The 18,008-nt window shown below is 43.0% G+C and overlaps 2 protein-coding genes across 6 annotated transcripts in view; both read left to right on the forward strand.

Annotated features, from left to right (window-relative positions):
• The window catches only part of FNDC7 (fibronectin type III domain containing 7), a 29,153-nt gene extending 18,123 nt beyond the window's left edge, over positions 1–11,030 (forward strand). Inside the window, exons 10-13 of the mRNA XM_050745802.1 lie at positions 1,542–1,802; positions 5,770–5,799; positions 10,002–10,070; positions 10,154–11,030. Coding sequence (XP_050601759.1) covers positions 1,542–1,802; positions 5,770–5,799; positions 10,002–10,033 — 323 coding nt within the window. The 3' untranslated portion in view covers positions 10,034–10,070; positions 10,154–11,030. The remainder of the gene's footprint in view (positions 1–1,541; positions 1,803–5,769; positions 5,800–10,001; positions 10,071–10,153) is intronic.
• STXBP3 (syntaxin binding protein 3) overlaps positions 1–18,008 on the forward strand; it is a 186,488-nt gene that overhangs the window by 106,292 nt on the left and 62,188 nt on the right. For 3 of the 5 annotated variants that reach the window (XR_007717243.1, XM_050746038.1, XM_050746062.1), the window contains exon 1: positions 14,576–14,697. Coding sequence is in view for 3 of the 5 variants with exons in the window: in XM_050746038.1 (XP_050601995.1) it covers positions 14,649–14,697 (49 nt within the window). In the remaining 2 variants the exon portion in view is untranslated. Of the gene's footprint in view, positions 1–14,575; positions 14,698–18,008 lie in introns of those variants that run through there. The other 2 variants (XM_050746028.1, XM_050746052.1) reach the window with 2 other exon arrangements.

Here is an 18,008-nt window from a genome sequence, read left to right on the forward strand (position 1 = left end):
TCTAATCCACTGAAGTGGCTGCTTGTAGCATGGTTTTGAAAAAACTCTTAAGGATGCTTCCTACGCTTAAGGTGAAAGAGTACAATGATCAGTTACCTCGGCCTGGGGCATGGGATGGAAGAGTTGGAATATAATTTTGGCATTCCAGAGGTAGTAGAAAGAGTCTCAACTGGGAGTCAAAATTAGACATGACTTCTTATAAGCTGTGTTGCCTAATCTTCCCTGATTCTGTCTCCTCATTGAAAAAGACAGGAATAGTAATATTTTCCTTCGAAGTTGTTTTGAGAATCAAAATAAATCATAACATGAGAACATTCAGAACATGCTGCATGTATGTCAGCTGGTGTGTACTTTCTTCTGACCCATTATCTTGTATTAGATTTACTGCCTAAGTTCTCACCTTGATATCCAGTTCTCATTGCTTATTCTTTTAAGAAAAAATCAAGTAAGCCTGATTATAATAACTTTTAAAAATTATACAGTAGGATCTTTAACTTAGGTACTAAGGAATCCATTTGGTGCCCTTATTGGCACCTAATGTGTGGCTCGCTCAAGGTATTTAGAAAAGAAAAAAAATACTAATCAGCTACCATGGATGAAGCGTGGACCAGCAAACTTGGTCACTGGCATGTTGTATAAATGGCTGCACCCAAAGTCTCATGCTACTCAGCTCGGCAAAATTGGTTCTTCAATTAAAGCTGAATGCAATTAATTATATTTAAGTTTAATGCCACCAAAAATCAAATGAAACTAGGGCATTATGAGGGATTTTGACAAGGATTCTGTGCCTTTGACTCACAGTTTGAGTAATGTACAATATGTATCTGCCAATTTTTGGACCTTTCTGACTCACCATCGTTCTATATTAAAAATTCATACCTCACACCACCTTCACACATGAATTTCTCTCTCCTTTCTTCCTTTCTTTCTTTCTTTCTTCTTTCCTTCCTTCCCTCCCCTTCCTTTCTTCCTTTCTTTTTTCTTTTCTTTCTTTCTTTTTTCTTTCTTTTCCTTCCTTTTCTTCTTTCTTTCTCTCTCTCTCTCTTTCTTTCTTTTTTCTTTCTTTCTGGATCTCGCTCTGTCACCTAGGCTGGAGTGAGTGCTGTGGCACCCTCATAGCTCACTGCAGCCTTGAACTCCTGGCCTCAAGCCATCCTCCTGCCTCATCCTCCCAAGGGGACCACAGGTGTACACCACCACAACTGGCTAATTTTTTTTTTTTTTTTTGTAGAGTCAGGGTCTCCCTGTGTTGCCCAGGCTGGTCTCAAACTCCTGGGCTTAAGCAATCCTCCTGCCTTGGCCTCCCAAAGTGCTCAGATTATAGGCATGAGCCATCATGCCCGGCCACCCATGGATTTCTGATTATGTGGCCCACCATGGAAATAACTTGAGTACTCCTTCAAATCTTGCTCTGATCTAACCAGTAATTAATCCTGTTACTTAAAATAGTTTACTTATATTTTTTCCCTGCAGTAATCAAGGCCATTTTTCGATGATGGTGGAATAAAACCAGTGATTTTGTGTTTCTTTTTATTGCTTAGGTGCCTGCTGCCCTTTGGGGGTGAAATTATATAGGCTGGGCTCTAACGGCATCCGGATCTACTGGCAAGCCTCCAGGGGCTCTGCCAGTTACAGCACTGACCTCTACGGCTCCAAAGGCATTTTCACGTGCACCCCGAGTGCTGGCCTCAGTTTCTGTGATGTCACTGAGATACCCTGTGGGGATGTATACACTGTGATGGTCTCACCAGTTGCTGAAACAGGATTGAAGCTTACTTTCTGTCCAAAAAAAATATATTCAGGTAAAGCAAGTTATGACGGTTTATCTAAAACTAACCCTGAACTCAGATCTGTGAATTAAGATGCAATCAAACTTATTTGCTATGTAGGAAGGGCACAGAGGGTATAAAATTTCTTTCTTTCTTTTTTTGTTTTTTTGTTTTGAGACAGAGTCTTGCTCTGTCGCCCAGGCTGGAGTGCAATGGCACGATCTTGGCTCACTGCAATGTCCACCTCCCAGGTTCAAGCGATTCTCCTGCCTCAGCCTCCTGAGTAGCTGCAATTACAGGCACCTACCATCATGCCCGAGTAATTTTTGTATTTTTGTAGAGATGGGGTTTCACCATGTTGCCCAGGCTGGTCTTGAACTCCTGACCTCAGGTGATCCACCCGCCTCGGCCTCCCAAAGTCCTGGGATTACAGGCATGAGCCACTATGTCCAGCTGAAGGTATAAAATGTCTATACAGCACAGGTAGATTCTGGCTGTGGAAGACCCCAAAATTCTCTGGAATTGTGATGCTTTATTATTATTTAATTTAGAGATTATTTTCCCTGTCCCATGCTTCCCCTTCCTAAAAAGGACTAGGTGCTTGCTGCTTAACTAGTAAAGCAAATTTAAGATAATTTTCTCCTTTGAGATTTAGGGATAGATTTTTAACATAGTCTTATTGATAATATTGGAAATTAGGAAACTTGAACTTTTATTTGCACAGACTGAGAATTGTGACTGAGGAAAAGTTAGAGGATCAGAAAAAATGAATTTATAAATCACAAGCCAGGCTTGGCAATATGAGTGGGCAGACAGTCTGTGATCACAAAACATGACTGTCAGCAACTACCACCTCACTAGAGCTGGCAGGAAAACATTAGCAATTCTCCGCTCTGTGTTCCAGCACCTTCTGCTACCTTGCCCAGGGCACAGTCATACATTTTTCATATATTCCTAGAAGAAAAGGCATGATGAAGCCCTAGAATTTTGCAGATGAACGCAGAAAAAAGAATAAATATTGGCTCACAAACCCTTATTGATAGCCAGAATCTAAAATTTCCAATGATATGTAGGTGACAAGAGGTTCAGGATGGCCCTTGGTGATGGAAGGAGGACAGTTCCTCCCAAGGGGCTGTTCTCATTGTCCCTGGCTGTCATGCTCTGATTCCTTGTTTTTCCATTATTTGGTCCACAGGACAAACTGGCCCAAAGTATAGTCCTATGGGAAGGGACAGGAATAGGTTCCTGGAGTAAGGATGAGCTTTTAGGAAGATGAGTCTACAGCTCAATAACAATACTGCATTATAACTGCATATACTTTATAATGTGCCAAGCAGTTTCATACTACAAATACCATTGAATGCTCAAAATATGCTATGCTGTAGTCTCAACATATTTCATTATCTCTTACTTTATAAATAAGAAAACTGAAGCTCAGAGGCTCCCAAATCTCTATCTACAACTCTTCTCTTCTCCTGACCCCTAAATCCATATTCAAATTTGATACCTCCACCTGCAGGTGCCCAGGCATTTCAAACCCCTCAGGGCCAAAAGGAATTCCTGATCCTCTGCTGTTTCTGATCTTCCTTCCATTGTCCTTGTTTCAGGCACATTAGCTAAAAACCCTGGAGTCAGCTTCCGTCTCCCGCACCCTCCATATCTAAGTAGTCTTGAATTCTTGTCCTGGTCACCTCCATAATGGTTCCTAAATCCAGATTCTTCTCTTCATTCCACAGCTACTGCTATGCCTCAGGCCCTCACCACCTCTCCCCTAGACTTCTGCACCAGTCACATCTGCCTGTCCTCACTCCAGCCTCTGTACTGTTACCAGAGTTGTCATTTCAGGACACTGGTCCAATTGTGTTACTTTTATGCTTCCAAATCTTCAAAACTTTTCCATTTCCCCATAAGATAACATTCAATCCTCTGGGCATGGTGTTCACAGTCCCTTATAACCTGTCCCCTGTCTGCTTATACCTGTACTGTTCAATAGAAATTTAATATGAGCCATGTATGAAAAATTTAATTTTCTAGTAGTCATATTAAAAAAGTAAAAAGAGGCAAAATTAATTTCATAATATATTTTAGTTAACCCAATATATCCAAAATATTATCATTTCAATACCTCATCAATATAAAAATTATTAATAGATATTTTGTATATTTTTCATACTGTCTTTGAAATCTGGTGTGTCTTTTGTATTTATAGTACATTTAGTTCGAACTAGCCACATGTTCAATAGCTACTTGAGTGTCTACTGTACTGGACAGATAAATTGGTTTTTCGTGGGTTTTGTTTGTTTGTTTGTTTTTTATTGAGACAGGGTCTTGCTTTGTCATCCAGGCTAGAGTTCAGTGGTACAATCACAGCTCACTGCAGCCTTGACCTCCCGGGCTCAAGCGATCTTCCTGCCTCAGCCTCCCAAGTAGCTGGGACTATAGGCATGCCCCATCACGCTTGGCTAATTTTTAAAATTTTTTGTAGAGACAAGGTCTTGCTATGTTGCCCAGGCTGGTCTCGAACTCCTGGGCTTAAGCAATCCTCTCGCCGCAGCCTCCCAAAGAGCTGGGATTACAGGCATAAGCCACTGTGCCCAGCCTGAACAGAGAAATTCTAGGCTCATTCCACAACATCCATTCTCAGAGGACTCTATTCTCTAGTCTAGGCATCTGGCATCATTCACGCATGCCTGCTCCTGCCACACACACCTCCTATTCTATGTCATGTTCTGGAGCTACTGCTGTGCTCTTCTCTTTGCCCGGAATTCCACCCCACCTCCACCAAGAGAATTCTACCAGCCTGAATTTTCCTTATCTGTGAAGCCTTCTCCAATTATCATAAGCTGAGTTAGCCCTCTCTCTCCCTCCTTTATCACCCCACAGCACCCTTATCTGTACTGCAACATATTACTGTGAATTGAATGTGTGTTATTTCTCCTAATAAGTGATTATCTATTTGACTCCCAGTACGTAGCACATAACTGTTGCCTGATATATTTTAAATTTGAAAAAGAATGAATCAACGAATTTATGCGCCTCTGATCATACAGCTAAGTGAGTGATGGAAGTCTTTTGTTCTTTCTCCTGCTCCATGCCCACAATTTCACCCTTAGAGAGTCAGTCCTCTGAAGGCTGGTTAGCCACGAGAAGTCCTTGTGAGTTAGAACTCAAGCTCTTTGATGGGATGCCATCTCAAGCCTGCAGCCATTTCAGCTTAGTAATATTAGGTATCCAGACTCAAGTTAGGAAATCCTCCTTTGCTCAGTGTCCCTGGTAAAAGCCATACATTTGGGAGATGTTTTTTGGTTTTGTTTGTTTGCAATATGAGTGATGCTTTATTCTGATAATCAGGACAATATTGTAAATGACAATAACAACTAATATTTATTGAGTGCCATGTGCCGCCAGGCACAGTTCTAAGGAGTTTACATGTATTAACTCACTTTATAACAAACCTATCAGCTTGGCATTCTTTTTTTTTTTTTTTTTTTTTGAGATGGAGCCTTGCTCTGTCACCCAGGCTGGAGTGCAATGGCACGATCTCGGCTCACTGCAACCTCCACCTCCCAGATTCAAGCGATTCTCCTGCCTCAGCCTCCTGAGTAGCTGGGATTACAGGTGTGCACAACCACGCCCGGCTAATTTTTGTATTTTTTGGTAGAGATGAGGTTTCACCATGTTGGCCAGGCTGGTCTCGAACTCCTGACCTCAGGTGATCTGCCTGCCTGGGCCTCCCAAAGTGCTGGGATTACAGGTGTGAGCCACTACACCCAGCTGAGCTTGATATTCTTATTCTTACTGCTTTTCAGATAAATTGAGGCACAGTGAAGTGACTTGCCCAGATCACACTGCTAGTAGTATCTCCTTCACTTATCATCTAAGTTCGTTCTTGTTCATTTTTTGGTTTACTTTCCTTTTATTATTTCTTAAGTTAAATCTTCACTATCTTAAATACATAAATGAATAGATTTTATTTTAAATGCTTGTGTTTTTATTACAGTAACTTGCTCTGGAAGTACACTTGGAATGGGTAAGTCATTTTTCTCATGGATAAAATAGAACAGGATTTTTGTTACTCCATTTTGGGGTTACTTAATGAAGTCAGCTGACTTTTCAATTAGAAAGCAAATGCTTTCTTTCTTTGATACAAGGGGCTCCTGCTCTCTTATCCCATAACTTTTTCTCCCCATGATAGTGCATCCTCTCAGATTCCACCAGTTGAGATGAATTTCTTTGAATTCTGAAGTCTTTTCAGTATTCTAGGGTCCTACAGGAAAATGTAAATAGTTTTGGGAGGGGCAGCCGCTTTATCCCTCACACTTCAGAAAGTGATTCCCAGCTCAGCTGTACATTGGAGTCACCTGGAGAGCTTAAAATTAACTGACGTCTGGGTTCTGTCCCCAGAAAGTTTGATTTAATGGGTCTGGGGTGAGAGCTGGGCATCAGGAGTTGTAAAAGCTCCTCAGGTGATTCTGAAGTATAGCCAAGGCTAAGAACTGCTACTTTAGAGACATGCTTCTCAAACTTTATTGTGCACACACATCACCTGGGGCCTCGTTAAAGCCAGATTCTGATTTGGTTGGTGTAGGAAGGGTCTGAGATTCTGTATTTCCATAAGGTCCAGGTGATGCTGGCGATGCCGAGGCTGCTGGTCTGACCACACGTGGAGTAGCCAGGTGTTAGAATCTGTTAATGGCCTGCAGAGAGCTACGATGTTTGCTCCTGGTTTGCATGAGTGGGTATATCCCGTGGAGACAGAGGGTGCTGAAAGGGCAGTTGGAGTAAAGAGAACCTTTACTGCCTCCTCGGTTTTGCTCAGGGATGATCTTGTCTAAGCTATTTTGGTTGCCCCCGCAGAGATAACTCTTGGCACGGCAGTGGAGATGAGCAAATGTAGCCATGAGTGCTGACCCAGTAAGCAGTGTATGCTGCCTCATGAGGAGTCCTTTCCACAGCCTTTCAGGGGACAGCTTGGTCTGGAGCCTTAGGAAAAAAATCCCCTGGGAATATTATCAATCCCAAACTACAGAACTTCCCTCCCGCCCACCCCTGCCCCGCCCCTCCCCATTCAGACATGGCTGACTTTGAATGGTATGAGTCTAAATGAAGTCTTCCTGCTTGTAAACCCCACTGGACAACCTTCCAATCGGGGCCGGCTCCCCAACCACACCCCCTTCCACTGGCAGGAACTGGGTCTAGAGTCTCCACTCCCTATTCTCTGCCTGGGCTCCCTTCCTCTCCCAGTCCATTGCTTCTCTGAGCACAGCAGAATACACGCTTTTCAATTCCTGTCCTACCTGCAGGTCTGAAATAAGCATAATCCCTATTAATTTTTCAAGAGTTTTTGTTTTCTATGACTACAATAAGGAACAGACTTGGCTTACTGCAAACAAACTGTGAGGACACTTCTAATTATAGGAAAATCTCCCAAAGTACTAGAGACCATAAGCCCTGGTCTTCAGTGAAAGGTACATGGACCTGGGTCTGCATTCTTTAATCTGCATCTCCCTGAGACATAGAGCTGTGGTAGAAGTGTCCTAGGTTCCCAGGGGAGAGGAGTGGTGTATGATATTTTGGCCTTCCCTATGATTATGTTAAAGGAAGAGTTTCTAATAAAAACAAAAACATAAACATTTTAAAAAGTTTGAAAAGAAAGAGTTTCCATGTGATAACAAAAAACACAAAAGGTGGGGTGGCAAGGAGAGCAAGCATGGTGGCTCATGCCTGTAATCTCAGCACTTTGGGAGGCCAAAGCAGAGGATCACTTGAGCTCAGGAGTTGGAGACCAGCCTGGCCAACAAAACAAGACCTTGTCTTTACAAAGCATAAAAAAAAATTAGCTAGGCATGGTGGCATGTGCCTGTAGTTCTGCTGTAGTCCCAGCTACTTGGGAGGCTGAGGTGAGAGGATTGCTTGAGCCTGGGAGTTCAAGGCTGCAGTGAGCTATGACAGCACCACTGCACTCCAGCCTGGGTGACAGAGTGAGACACCAGCCTCACCAGAGAGCTTTTTAGAAATGTACAGTCTTGGGCCCCATCCTGACCTACTAAATCCCCAGGTGATTCATGCACGTATTCAAGTTTGAGTAGCACTACTTAGGTACTGCTCTCAAACTTTGCTATGTAATAGAATCTCCTGGACAGTTAATAATGAATGCAGAGGCCCCGGCCCTGGCCCAGTGAAGTGCCTCCATATTTCCATCAGGTTCCCAGGTGATTTGGATACATGTGAAGTTTGAGGAGCACTGCTTTAGGTCACTAATCTTCTCTTTTCTGACCATCCAGGCTTCAGCTTACCTTCACCGTTCCCTTCCTTAGCCAGGGCTCAGTCTTCAGTCTGAAATCTGCCACTCTCTTAAAGTAGATACTTGTAGAAATCCTGTAGGAGCCAGACACAGTGTCACACACCTGTAGTCCCAGCTACTCGGGAGGCTGAGGTAGAGAATCACTTGAGCCCAGGAGTTTGAGGCCAACCTTGGCAACATAGTGAGAACCCCCCTGCCCTCAACCCCATCTCTCTGAAAAAAAAAAAAAAAAAATCCTGCAAGGCCCTCAAAAAATAAGAGTAAACCAGATTATCTGAGGGTTTCTAAGGTCATGTGGAAGTCATTATATCTAAGGGGAAATTCTAAATTGCTGTCTTCAATTTCAGCATTTCCCCTCCCCAAACACAGGGCAAGTCCAATCAGGTCCTGGGGCTGACACTGGAGCCTCTGGATATGCTAAGGGGAGCCATGGGAATCTTGCTGGTCTAAGACTTTGGGTTTTCTTTGACTCTTGGAGTATCCTAAAGCTTTTCAAACTTTTTTTTTTTGAGACGGAGTTTTGCTGTGTCATCCAGGCTGGAGTGCAGTGGTGCAATCTCGACTCACTGCAACTTCCACCTCTGGGGTTTAAGTGATTCTTGCGCCTCAGCCACTTGAGTAGCTGGGATTACAGATATGTGCCACCACACCTGGCTAATTTTTGTATTTTTAGCAGAGATGGGGTTTCACCATATTGGCCAGGCTGGTCTCGAACTCCTAGACTCATGTGATCCACCTGCCTTGGCCTCCCGAAGTGCTGGGATTACAGGCGTGAGCCACTGCACTGGCCATAAACAGACTTTTTAAGAGAGATCTGGATTCAAATCCTGCCACCATCACTTGCTCTTAGTCAAGTTGTGTAAATTCTCTCTAAGCCTAGGTTTCCTCATCTGAAAATTGGAGTAAACAATAATCCCTCATAAAAGAACATAAGGATTAAATGAGAATGTAAATTATTGGACACAATAATAGGCTCATAACAACTACTTAATAAATGGTAGTTTTTAATTCATATTCAGTTTAAGCTCATGTTACATTCTATTATGTACCAATTATTAACATTTTAATGTGCTACTTCCAAGATATTCGCATTTTAACCTTGGTCCTCATAATACACTTTCTCGTTGATTCTCTAACTGTGGTCCTGGGACCAAAAGCATCAGCATCAGCTGGGAACCTCTTAGAAATGCAATTTCTCAGGCTCTTCCACAGACCTATTGAATCAGAAATTCTGGGACTAAGGCCCAGCCTTCTTTGTTTTAGCCCTCCAAGTGCTTCTGATGCATGCTAAAGTACGAAAAGCATGGCTTTAATTCAAGAAAGCTATTTCGATGCTGGAAATTGATGCAATTTGGAAGGGAAAGGAAAAAAAAAACCGATTTGAGGTGATAGGGCGCTCTAACAAGAGGTAGATAGATGGGAGGGGTTTGTGCCTGACATCACACCATGAGCAGGGGCTGGGGGCGTTCCTTCATCTTTAGGACTCAACATGTTTCAGTGTCACCTGCACATCCTGGGCAACTTCGAGGAAGTTTCCTGTCTGTGACACGCTTAGCAGCTAAACAGGTTTATGTTCTCCGTATAAAACTCCCTGAGTCATTAAAATTTTGGAGTTCCCTGAGGAGCACAGCAAGTTGGCCTGGGGGTGGAAAGGAAAGTTCTTTTGTTTTGAACCAGCAGTCTGGGATTAAAGAGGCTCTGGGAGGGTTCATTTGGTGAAGCAGGAGAGAGATTGCTCTGATTAGAAATTGCTGATCAGTTTGAACACTTGGTCAGTTGTCATAGTTTCAAGTTTACTTGCTGTGAAGTGCTGTAAAAATAGTATTTCAAATCAAAATACACATAAAATCTCAGACACTGGTGCTTTTTAAGAAAATGTCTGCATATTGAATGCATCTTTTACTGCTTTCCTTCCTTACCCTTCTCAGTGATTTATAGAGGGAAGAGAAATGAAGAATGACAAAGTGAGCCCCAGATAAAAACAAAAATTTGACTAAGTGAGTAATGTAAATTGATTTTGTGTGATTTTATGGCAAAGTTTTTTGTCTTTGTTTAAAATGTTTTCCCATTTGTCTTGCAGAGTTGTCTCATTTGTTAGTGATTAGAGATGGAAAAGATCTACTAGAATGTAGAATAAAATAATGCCTCTAGGATAGGAAAAGCTCCTTTGGCCTTTAGAAGAACAACTCTGACTCTGCTTCCTGAGGGCAAGGTCAGGTGTGTCCTCACCTGCACAGCAGTTGGAGAGCTGCCGTGTGAAGACTCTGGAGAGAAATGGATCCAGAAAATCCCCTGGACAGCTGCCAGGGTGAGTCAGCAAGCTGCGAGAACCCTGGAAACACGAAAGGTCTGCTTAGCAGAAATTCTTTCTGCGATTTCACATCCAGACACACCACAGACTTCAACACATCCACTTCATGAGTGTTTTATTGACAACAGCACTTGCCTGCAGCCCCCTCAGGGACTGGAAATGTTCACTCCCAGAAAGTCGAGCCACCCACATGCAGACAGCACTTATCCCGAGACAAACCTCCAGCAGGACTTCAGTATAGGTTGGAAAGCAGTAGCTGCCAGGGCAACCTGAGATAACAACCGCCCTCATCACAAGTTAGGAGCAAAGCTGAGCTGCTTGCAGGGTTTGCTGAGCCAAAGCATCAGGTGATGTGACATCCATGGGAGCATCTGGGAAAGCAGAGCTGCCAGCCTGTTGCTAGAAGGATTGCAGTTATGCTTTCTGCATGACAGAAGATGTCGAATGGAGAGCCTCAAACTGTGACCGACTGACACACAGGCACCTTTTGGGGGGGAGGACCATCAATCTTATTGGCCGTATCTCCCACTCATACTGTAATTACTTTTTTCATCTTTGGAGGGGGAAGGCTATGAAATATAACATAAATCTCTCATACCTAAAAAAAAGTTTGTCCTTCAAATATCAGTAACCTAATTTAAAAAGTGTGAATAGACTTGTATAACACACACACGCACATGCACACACACAGTTACAGTGTTTGCTCCCCAAACACACGGCTATGGAGCCAAGAATGTCTGTAGTTAGGAACAACCATAAAACTCCACCCAGGGGGAATTGGACCATGGAATTAGGCTTGAATTAAGCATGGAAGAAAGAACAAACTTCCCTTTCTGTTCTCTCAACTTCCTATCAATGTGCGCTGCAAGAGAGAGAAGTGATATGCTTTCTCTATGAGACTGATCAGAAATATGTAATGTGTCACTAATAAGAGATCTTCCCCAGAACATCTGTACATGAATGGAGACAAGCCAAAGGCATAGATCTCTAAAAAATGGAGTTGGAAGCATCAGAGAGCACACCTAATACCGTACAAATACCAAGGCACAGAAAGTGAAATAGCCATCTGCCTAGCTAGGCACTTAAGGCTGAACTGTTTTGGTCAGAATGCCATAGAAGAAAATGTGATCCGCAGTGGGTAAAGATAAAAAGCAATTTATTTAGCGTGTATATAGCACAAACTACCGGCTTGTAAGTGCTCTCCATATACTCATTTTATTCTCATAACAACCCTACAAGCTAAGTAATAACATTATCTCCTTATACAGGTAGGGAAAAAGAAAGAGGCCCAGAAAGGTCAAGTAGCCCACCCATGTTCACACGGCTAATCAATTCAAACACAAAGTTTCAGGGAGAGACATAGTAGCATTGATTAGACCTGCTAATTCATGCTATCTTTTAGTTAAAATTTTAATTCTAATTATTATGGGTACATAATAGTTGTATATATTTATGGGGGTACATGTGACATTTTGATACAGGTATACAATGTGTAATGATCAAATCAGGGTAATTGGGGTATCCTCAATTACCTCAAGCATTTAACATATCTTTATGTTAGGTACCCATGATATCTTTATGGAAAATATTTCTCTAGATTATTATGAATTAGTGATTGATTATTAGAGGAGATCTGGGAATAGGATAGTGAGTGATCTGCCCTAACTCAAGTGCTTGTACATTCAACCCTTCGTTATTTTGGCCATTTGCCTGCTCTGAATTATACAAAGCAGCTTTTCATCCCTGGCCAGTGTTAGCAGATTTTACCTTCCATTCTGATGTGTCACGTTTAGGGAATCCAAATTCATTTTTCAATTTGTTTAGGCAAGCAGACTAGAGGAGACGTAGAGAAACAGCTTAGTGAGCTAATGCAAAACTAGGGGAGCATGGGAGGACAGGCAATTTGGTACACTAGAAAGAGCAATGACCTTGGAGCCAAATGGATCCAGATCCTAGCTCATTTTGAGATTTTTCATGATTTATTTAACCTCCCCGAAACTCAGTTTTCTCATCTGTAAAATGGCAATAGTCATCTTCTTGGGCTGTTGCGAGGTTTGAGATAATATATTAATATTCAGCACACAGGTGCAATGAAACTGAGGTGTTTGAGGTCATACTGCTAGTAAGAGGCAGAGCCAGAATTGGTAGGATGTAAACCTATGCCTACGTGCAGTTAAGGCCCATGCTTGCTCCACTATTCCGCAGTGCCAACAAGGACTCTGGCCTTTAGGAGCATGAGCCACAACGGCACCACATGTGACCAGAGTCAAACTTCCAACCCAGAGGGACCTTGTGTTATTCCTTGGCACCTGGTCATTCTCCTGAAGGGTAAGAGATGGAGGCACCTCACCCATCTCACTCTTCCCTCTTGGTTTGGCTCTTCAGAGTGAGGGGCTTCACCTCAGAAGGATGAATCTTCCCTGGCACATATTTTTCTTATGGACTGGGGCTTCACCCTGCTAAACGAAGCAGAACCTAACTTAAAATGAAAAGGGAGAGGGAAATCATGTGCATTTGTTTAACAAATTGAGCAACTAAATCAATTTAGAGTAGGTTTAAAGGAGGTCAGGGCTCCAGCTTCCATTCTCATATAAGCCCTGAACAGAAAAACCACTTATGCCATAGGTTGTGCCAGAACCCATTTTATGGCCATTTTTAATTTTAGAGACAGGGTCTCACTCTGTTGCCCAGGCTGGAGTACAGCTGCATGATCATAGCTCACTGCAGCCTGGAATTCCTGGGCTCAAGCAGTCATCCTACCTCAGCCTCGCAAGTAGCTATGACTCCTCAGCTTGCAGGTATCATGTGCCATCATGCGCAGCAAACTTTTTTATTAATTTTGTGTGTGTGTGTGGAGACAGCAGTCTTGCTATGTTGCCCAGGCTGGTCTTAAACTCCTGGCCTCTATGAGTCATCCTGCCTAGGCCTCCAAAGGTGCTGGGATTACAGGTGTGAGCCACCATGCCCAGCCTGTTCTTAATTCTTCATTCTCCTTTTCTCTCCTAAAAATCGCGGGTTATCCCACAGACTACTCTATTGCTTTCCATGTAGCCCAAGCCTGATCTTTGTTCCCACTCCACCACCAAGGGCATCCGTGGCAAGTTACTTAACTTCACTAAGCCTCAGTTTCCTTGTTGTTAGGGTTGCTTTGAGGATCAGTGAGGTAATCTGCTTAGCATGGTCCCTGGCATATGGTAAGTAAGCACTCAGTAAATATTAGACATTAGTAGTAGTAGTAGTATTTAACCACTTCTACTTCTGTGTGACCAGTTTGAATCTTTACAGCCACTAGTTCTTTGCAAATCCTTTTCGGAAAGCGTACTTTCTGCCAGTGTCATGATGGTTATCTCACAGTTAGGGCTCTTAGCAACTAAACTGATCTAATTTACGTTTGATGACTTTGATTTAAAGTCCCAAAAGAACCATGTCAGTAAACAGATTTCTGCCTAAACTTTGAGCTCAGATCTCCTCCTCTGTGAATCAACCTTCAACGATAATTTTTGATTCTGCAGCATTAACAGACCCTCCCTACATTTGTTGCACAAATTTGTTAATAAATGATTATTGTTTTGTTGGTTCATTTATGTATATCTTATCATTAAGGCATTCCATTTTTAAACCCAGTTTTAACTATCTGCAGCATTCCAGGAATCGCGCTCTTTAATTAGATTATAAATTCTTCAGGGGGAAGAGTCGGTCTCTCATTTCTTTGACTCTTCCAAAAGTCCAGCACAGTTCTTGGCACACTGGAGGGTACCTCACAGTTCTACGCAATTACTGTGTCCTTGAAAAATGAATGAAATAAACTTTTGGGGACAGTACATTTTCTATTAGGTAGTTGGGCTGGCTACTGAGTAAAATCTATTATGAATCGCCTCGCGAAGTGAAGGGTTCTTCTGTAAAGGGGAGGATCCTCCAGTCTTCGTGTATGTGTGAACTCGGAATTTCATAGACAGCCCTGTCTCACTATCGGTTTGGCACTTCGCCTTCCTAGGCCACAGGACGTCGAACCGCAGGCGACAGCCGCCTCCCGCGAGGGGGCGCCCGACTTCCCTCGGCGCTTCCACCCATACTACGCAGCCTCCGTCAGGCAGTGGGAGGAAATTTCCTTGCTGTCGCGCGTGACGTCACCGGAGGGCGAGGTCTGCAAGAGGGGGTGGGGCCTTCCCCTGCAGCGAGGGGCGGGGCCATCCCTACGCCGCTTTTGCGGCCAAAGTAGGTTGGGAGTGGAAGGTGGTGGCTGCTGTTCCGCAGTGTTGGGAAGATGGCGCCGCCAGTGGCAGAGAGGGGGCTAAAGAGCGTCGTGTGGCAGAGTGAGTGCGGTGGGGCAGGGGTTGAGAGAGGGAAGGCCGGGAGGCTGCCGTGCCGGGTCTCGTTTTGCAGCCCCAACCCAGCGGTCTGTTGAGTCGCCGCCGCGAGCACTTGTTGCTTTGGCATCTGTGTGAGGACTTCTTCCTGCTTTCCTGCCCTGCCCTGTTCCTTGCCAGCACCAGGGATGGGCGGGGTGCGACGGGACGCGGCCTTCTAGTTGGCGTCGGGCACCCACTCGCCTCGGCCGCGCTCCTGGCCGCGAAGCTCCGCCCGGGGTGAGCTGCCCTGGCCCGGCTTTCCCTCCTGCGGGGCCCGCGCCTGTCCTCGGCCGCACTCTCTACTCATCTCTGCTCTTGTCCGCTCTCCACCAGTTGGGGATGTCTCTCCATCCGAGACAATTCGAGTGCTGTTTATTCCGCCCCCATCTCCACCCCACACTGGAGTTTGCAAGGACTGTTTATTCTGCTTATTCGTGTTAGTATCAACCCGTGCTTTTCCAAAAAAAAAAAAACCCTCACTGTTTAACAGACTCCTCTTTCCCTATTCCGAGAGGAACCTACTTTCTGAAAAGTTCTTGAGAAGGGACCATTGGAATGACCGGGTGTCCAGCCGTGACATCTTCCTGCATAGCTCGGGCTGGAGCCGCCGCTCCTTCCGTTTTCCCTACACTCTCGGGGGCCCCTGCTGTGAGGACCGGACTTCTTATTGGTTACTGATGTTCTGCGGTGTCATCCACAACTTTCATAAACATCGCTCCGAACCTAGGTCTGGCAGGTTAGAGAAAGAATGAAACCACCTAACAGGAATAACCATCATTGTCTGGCATTTCTGAGTTCAAAATAATTATGGCCTAGTAGTGGAAAGGGAGTAGCATCTAAGTATTTCTTAGTCCAACTTGTTGAACAAAAAACAGAAATGATTTAGTCAGCAGAATTCTGGGAGTTCCTTGTCTAAAATTAAAAATCCAAATCAGTAACTGGGATAGTGCTTAACATATAGCAGGCACTAAGCAAATGTATAAATAGGTGAAAAATATGAAATTATCTTTTAAAAGATTAATTTTAAGGTTGGCGTTTGCTTTTTCAAGATTTACATGGCTGACTTTTTAAGATTTGGGGATGTTTTAAAACAGTGGTATTTAAATACATTTATGTGAAAATGGGTAACAAATCGTGTTGTATAAATAATTTCCAGATATGTTATTAACATCAGCATGTATGCATTTAAGCCAGTTCTTTACATATTGAATCATAAGCTTTTTCCCTTTTTCACGTTTTCCTTCTGATCCTCATATAGATAAAGACATTGTTTTTATTATCTGTCATTCTGTGACTTCCTTTTTTAAATCAACTGACATTGACTCAACATTTTTCGTGCTGCTTCACAATCTTCGTAATTAACATTTTAAAATTGCTTTTTAAATACCTTGAGGTGGCAAAAAATTTTGATAGCAGAAAAGAAAAGAAAAAATTATGGCCAGGTGCAGTGGCTCATGCCTGTAATCCCAGCACTTTGGGAGGCCAGGGCAAGATGATCGCCTGAGCTTCGGAGTTCAAGACCAGCCTGGGCAACATACTGAACCCTGTCTTAAAAAATAATAATAAAATTAGATTTTAAAAATGTTACATAAAAACAAAATTAATCTTCCTCCCAACCAGACCCGTAGCCTTCCTCTCCAGAGACACTCAGGTTTCTTATAAATCCTTCCACAAGTTTTTTAATGCAATTACAAGCATGCATAGAATCATATGTTTTTGTTTTACTCAATTATCTTTGTTTTATGTCTTTTTTCATTCTGGTTGCTTTCTCTTTTATTTTGTTGGGCAAAATTTTCTTTTTTTAATTTTTGGATATTTACACAGTCATTTATTTAAATCGGTGTTAATATATTGAGTATGTACTCTGTTCTTTGATTTCCTAGAATTGACAATTGAGTGGGAGAAGACAGGTGCACAAGTACTTAAGGACTGCTGTATTAGCAGTATGAAATTTTGGAAGAAGGAATTATTTTCCTCTATGGGAGGAGGTCAGGGAAGGCTCAAGAGGAAGTGACATATAAGATGTTTCTTGAAAGGTAGTAGGATTTTGACAGGCAGAGGGAAATCTGTGTCAAACCCCAAAGGTGACAAAGTAAGTGGTTGATTATGGAAGAGGGAACAATTCCTTTTGATCGAGTACAGGGTATTCATTGCAAGGGATAGGGGGACATAGACCAAAAAGTAGTTTGGAGCCAGATTATGAAGGGCCTGGTTGCTGTATTATTTAGACATTCTGTAGGCAGTGGGAAACCATTAAAAATGATATTTTCTCCTCCTTTTTCAAAGAGCAGTCACTAGCATTTTTGGCATTCTATTAAACAGTGCTGAGAGAAAGTGATTTTCTTGTTCCTATTTTGAAGATAAATTACTCTAAGATTTAATTAAGTGTAATGTTAGCGTGAAGTGCACTAATGATAAGTGCACAGCTGGATGAGTTTTTTACCCATGAAACTACCATCCAGATCACGATAAAAGAATGTTTCCAAGCACCCTATGGCCTTTCCCAGTTCAAGCTCTACCCTCTCCCCTAGAGTAACCAGTATTCTGACTTATATCACCACCAAATAATTTTATAATGGTGCCTTTTTACCATTACACTATTATGTTTACGAGAAATCCTCCATGCCCTTTGTTGTAGTGTTTTCTTCAATAATAAATATTGAATTGTGTGCACCTGTAGTCCCAACTCCTTGGGAGACTGAGGTAGGAGGATCGCTTGAACCCGGGAGGTGGAGGTTGCAGTGAGCCGAGATTGCACCACTGCGCTCCAGCCTGGGCCACAGAGACCCTGTCTCAAAAAACAATATAAGAATACATCTTCAATTTACTACATTTCTACCTAGAAATAATTGCTTTAGTATTTACTTTTGTATATATTTAGTTGGTTATACAGTAGTCCTTAGTTTTTTGTGTATGTGTTTTTTGTTTTGTTTTGTTTTTGAGATGGAGTCTCGCTCTGTTGCCAGGCTGGAGTGCAATGGCGCGATCTCTGCTCACTGCAACCACCGCCTCCCAGGATCAAGTGATTCTCTTCCCTCAGCCTCCCGAGTAGCTGAGATTACGGGCATGTGCCACCATGCCCAGCAAATTTTTGTATTTTTAGTAGAGATGAGGTTTTACCATGTTGGCCAGGGTGGTCTCGATCTCTTGACCTCGTGATCCACCAGCTTCAGCCTCCCAAAGTGCTGGGATTACAGGCGTGAGCCACCGCGCCTGGCCAGTCCTTAGTTTTTATATATTCTGCTTTCATACAATTTTTGATCATTATATCTTGA

Source organism: Macaca thibetana, chromosome 1, assembly GCF_024542745.1.
Source record: "Macaca thibetana thibetana isolate TM-01 chromosome 1, ASM2454274v1, whole genome shotgun sequence".
Classification (NCBI taxonomy): domain Eukaryota; kingdom Metazoa; phylum Chordata; class Mammalia; order Primates; family Cercopithecidae; genus Macaca; species Macaca thibetana.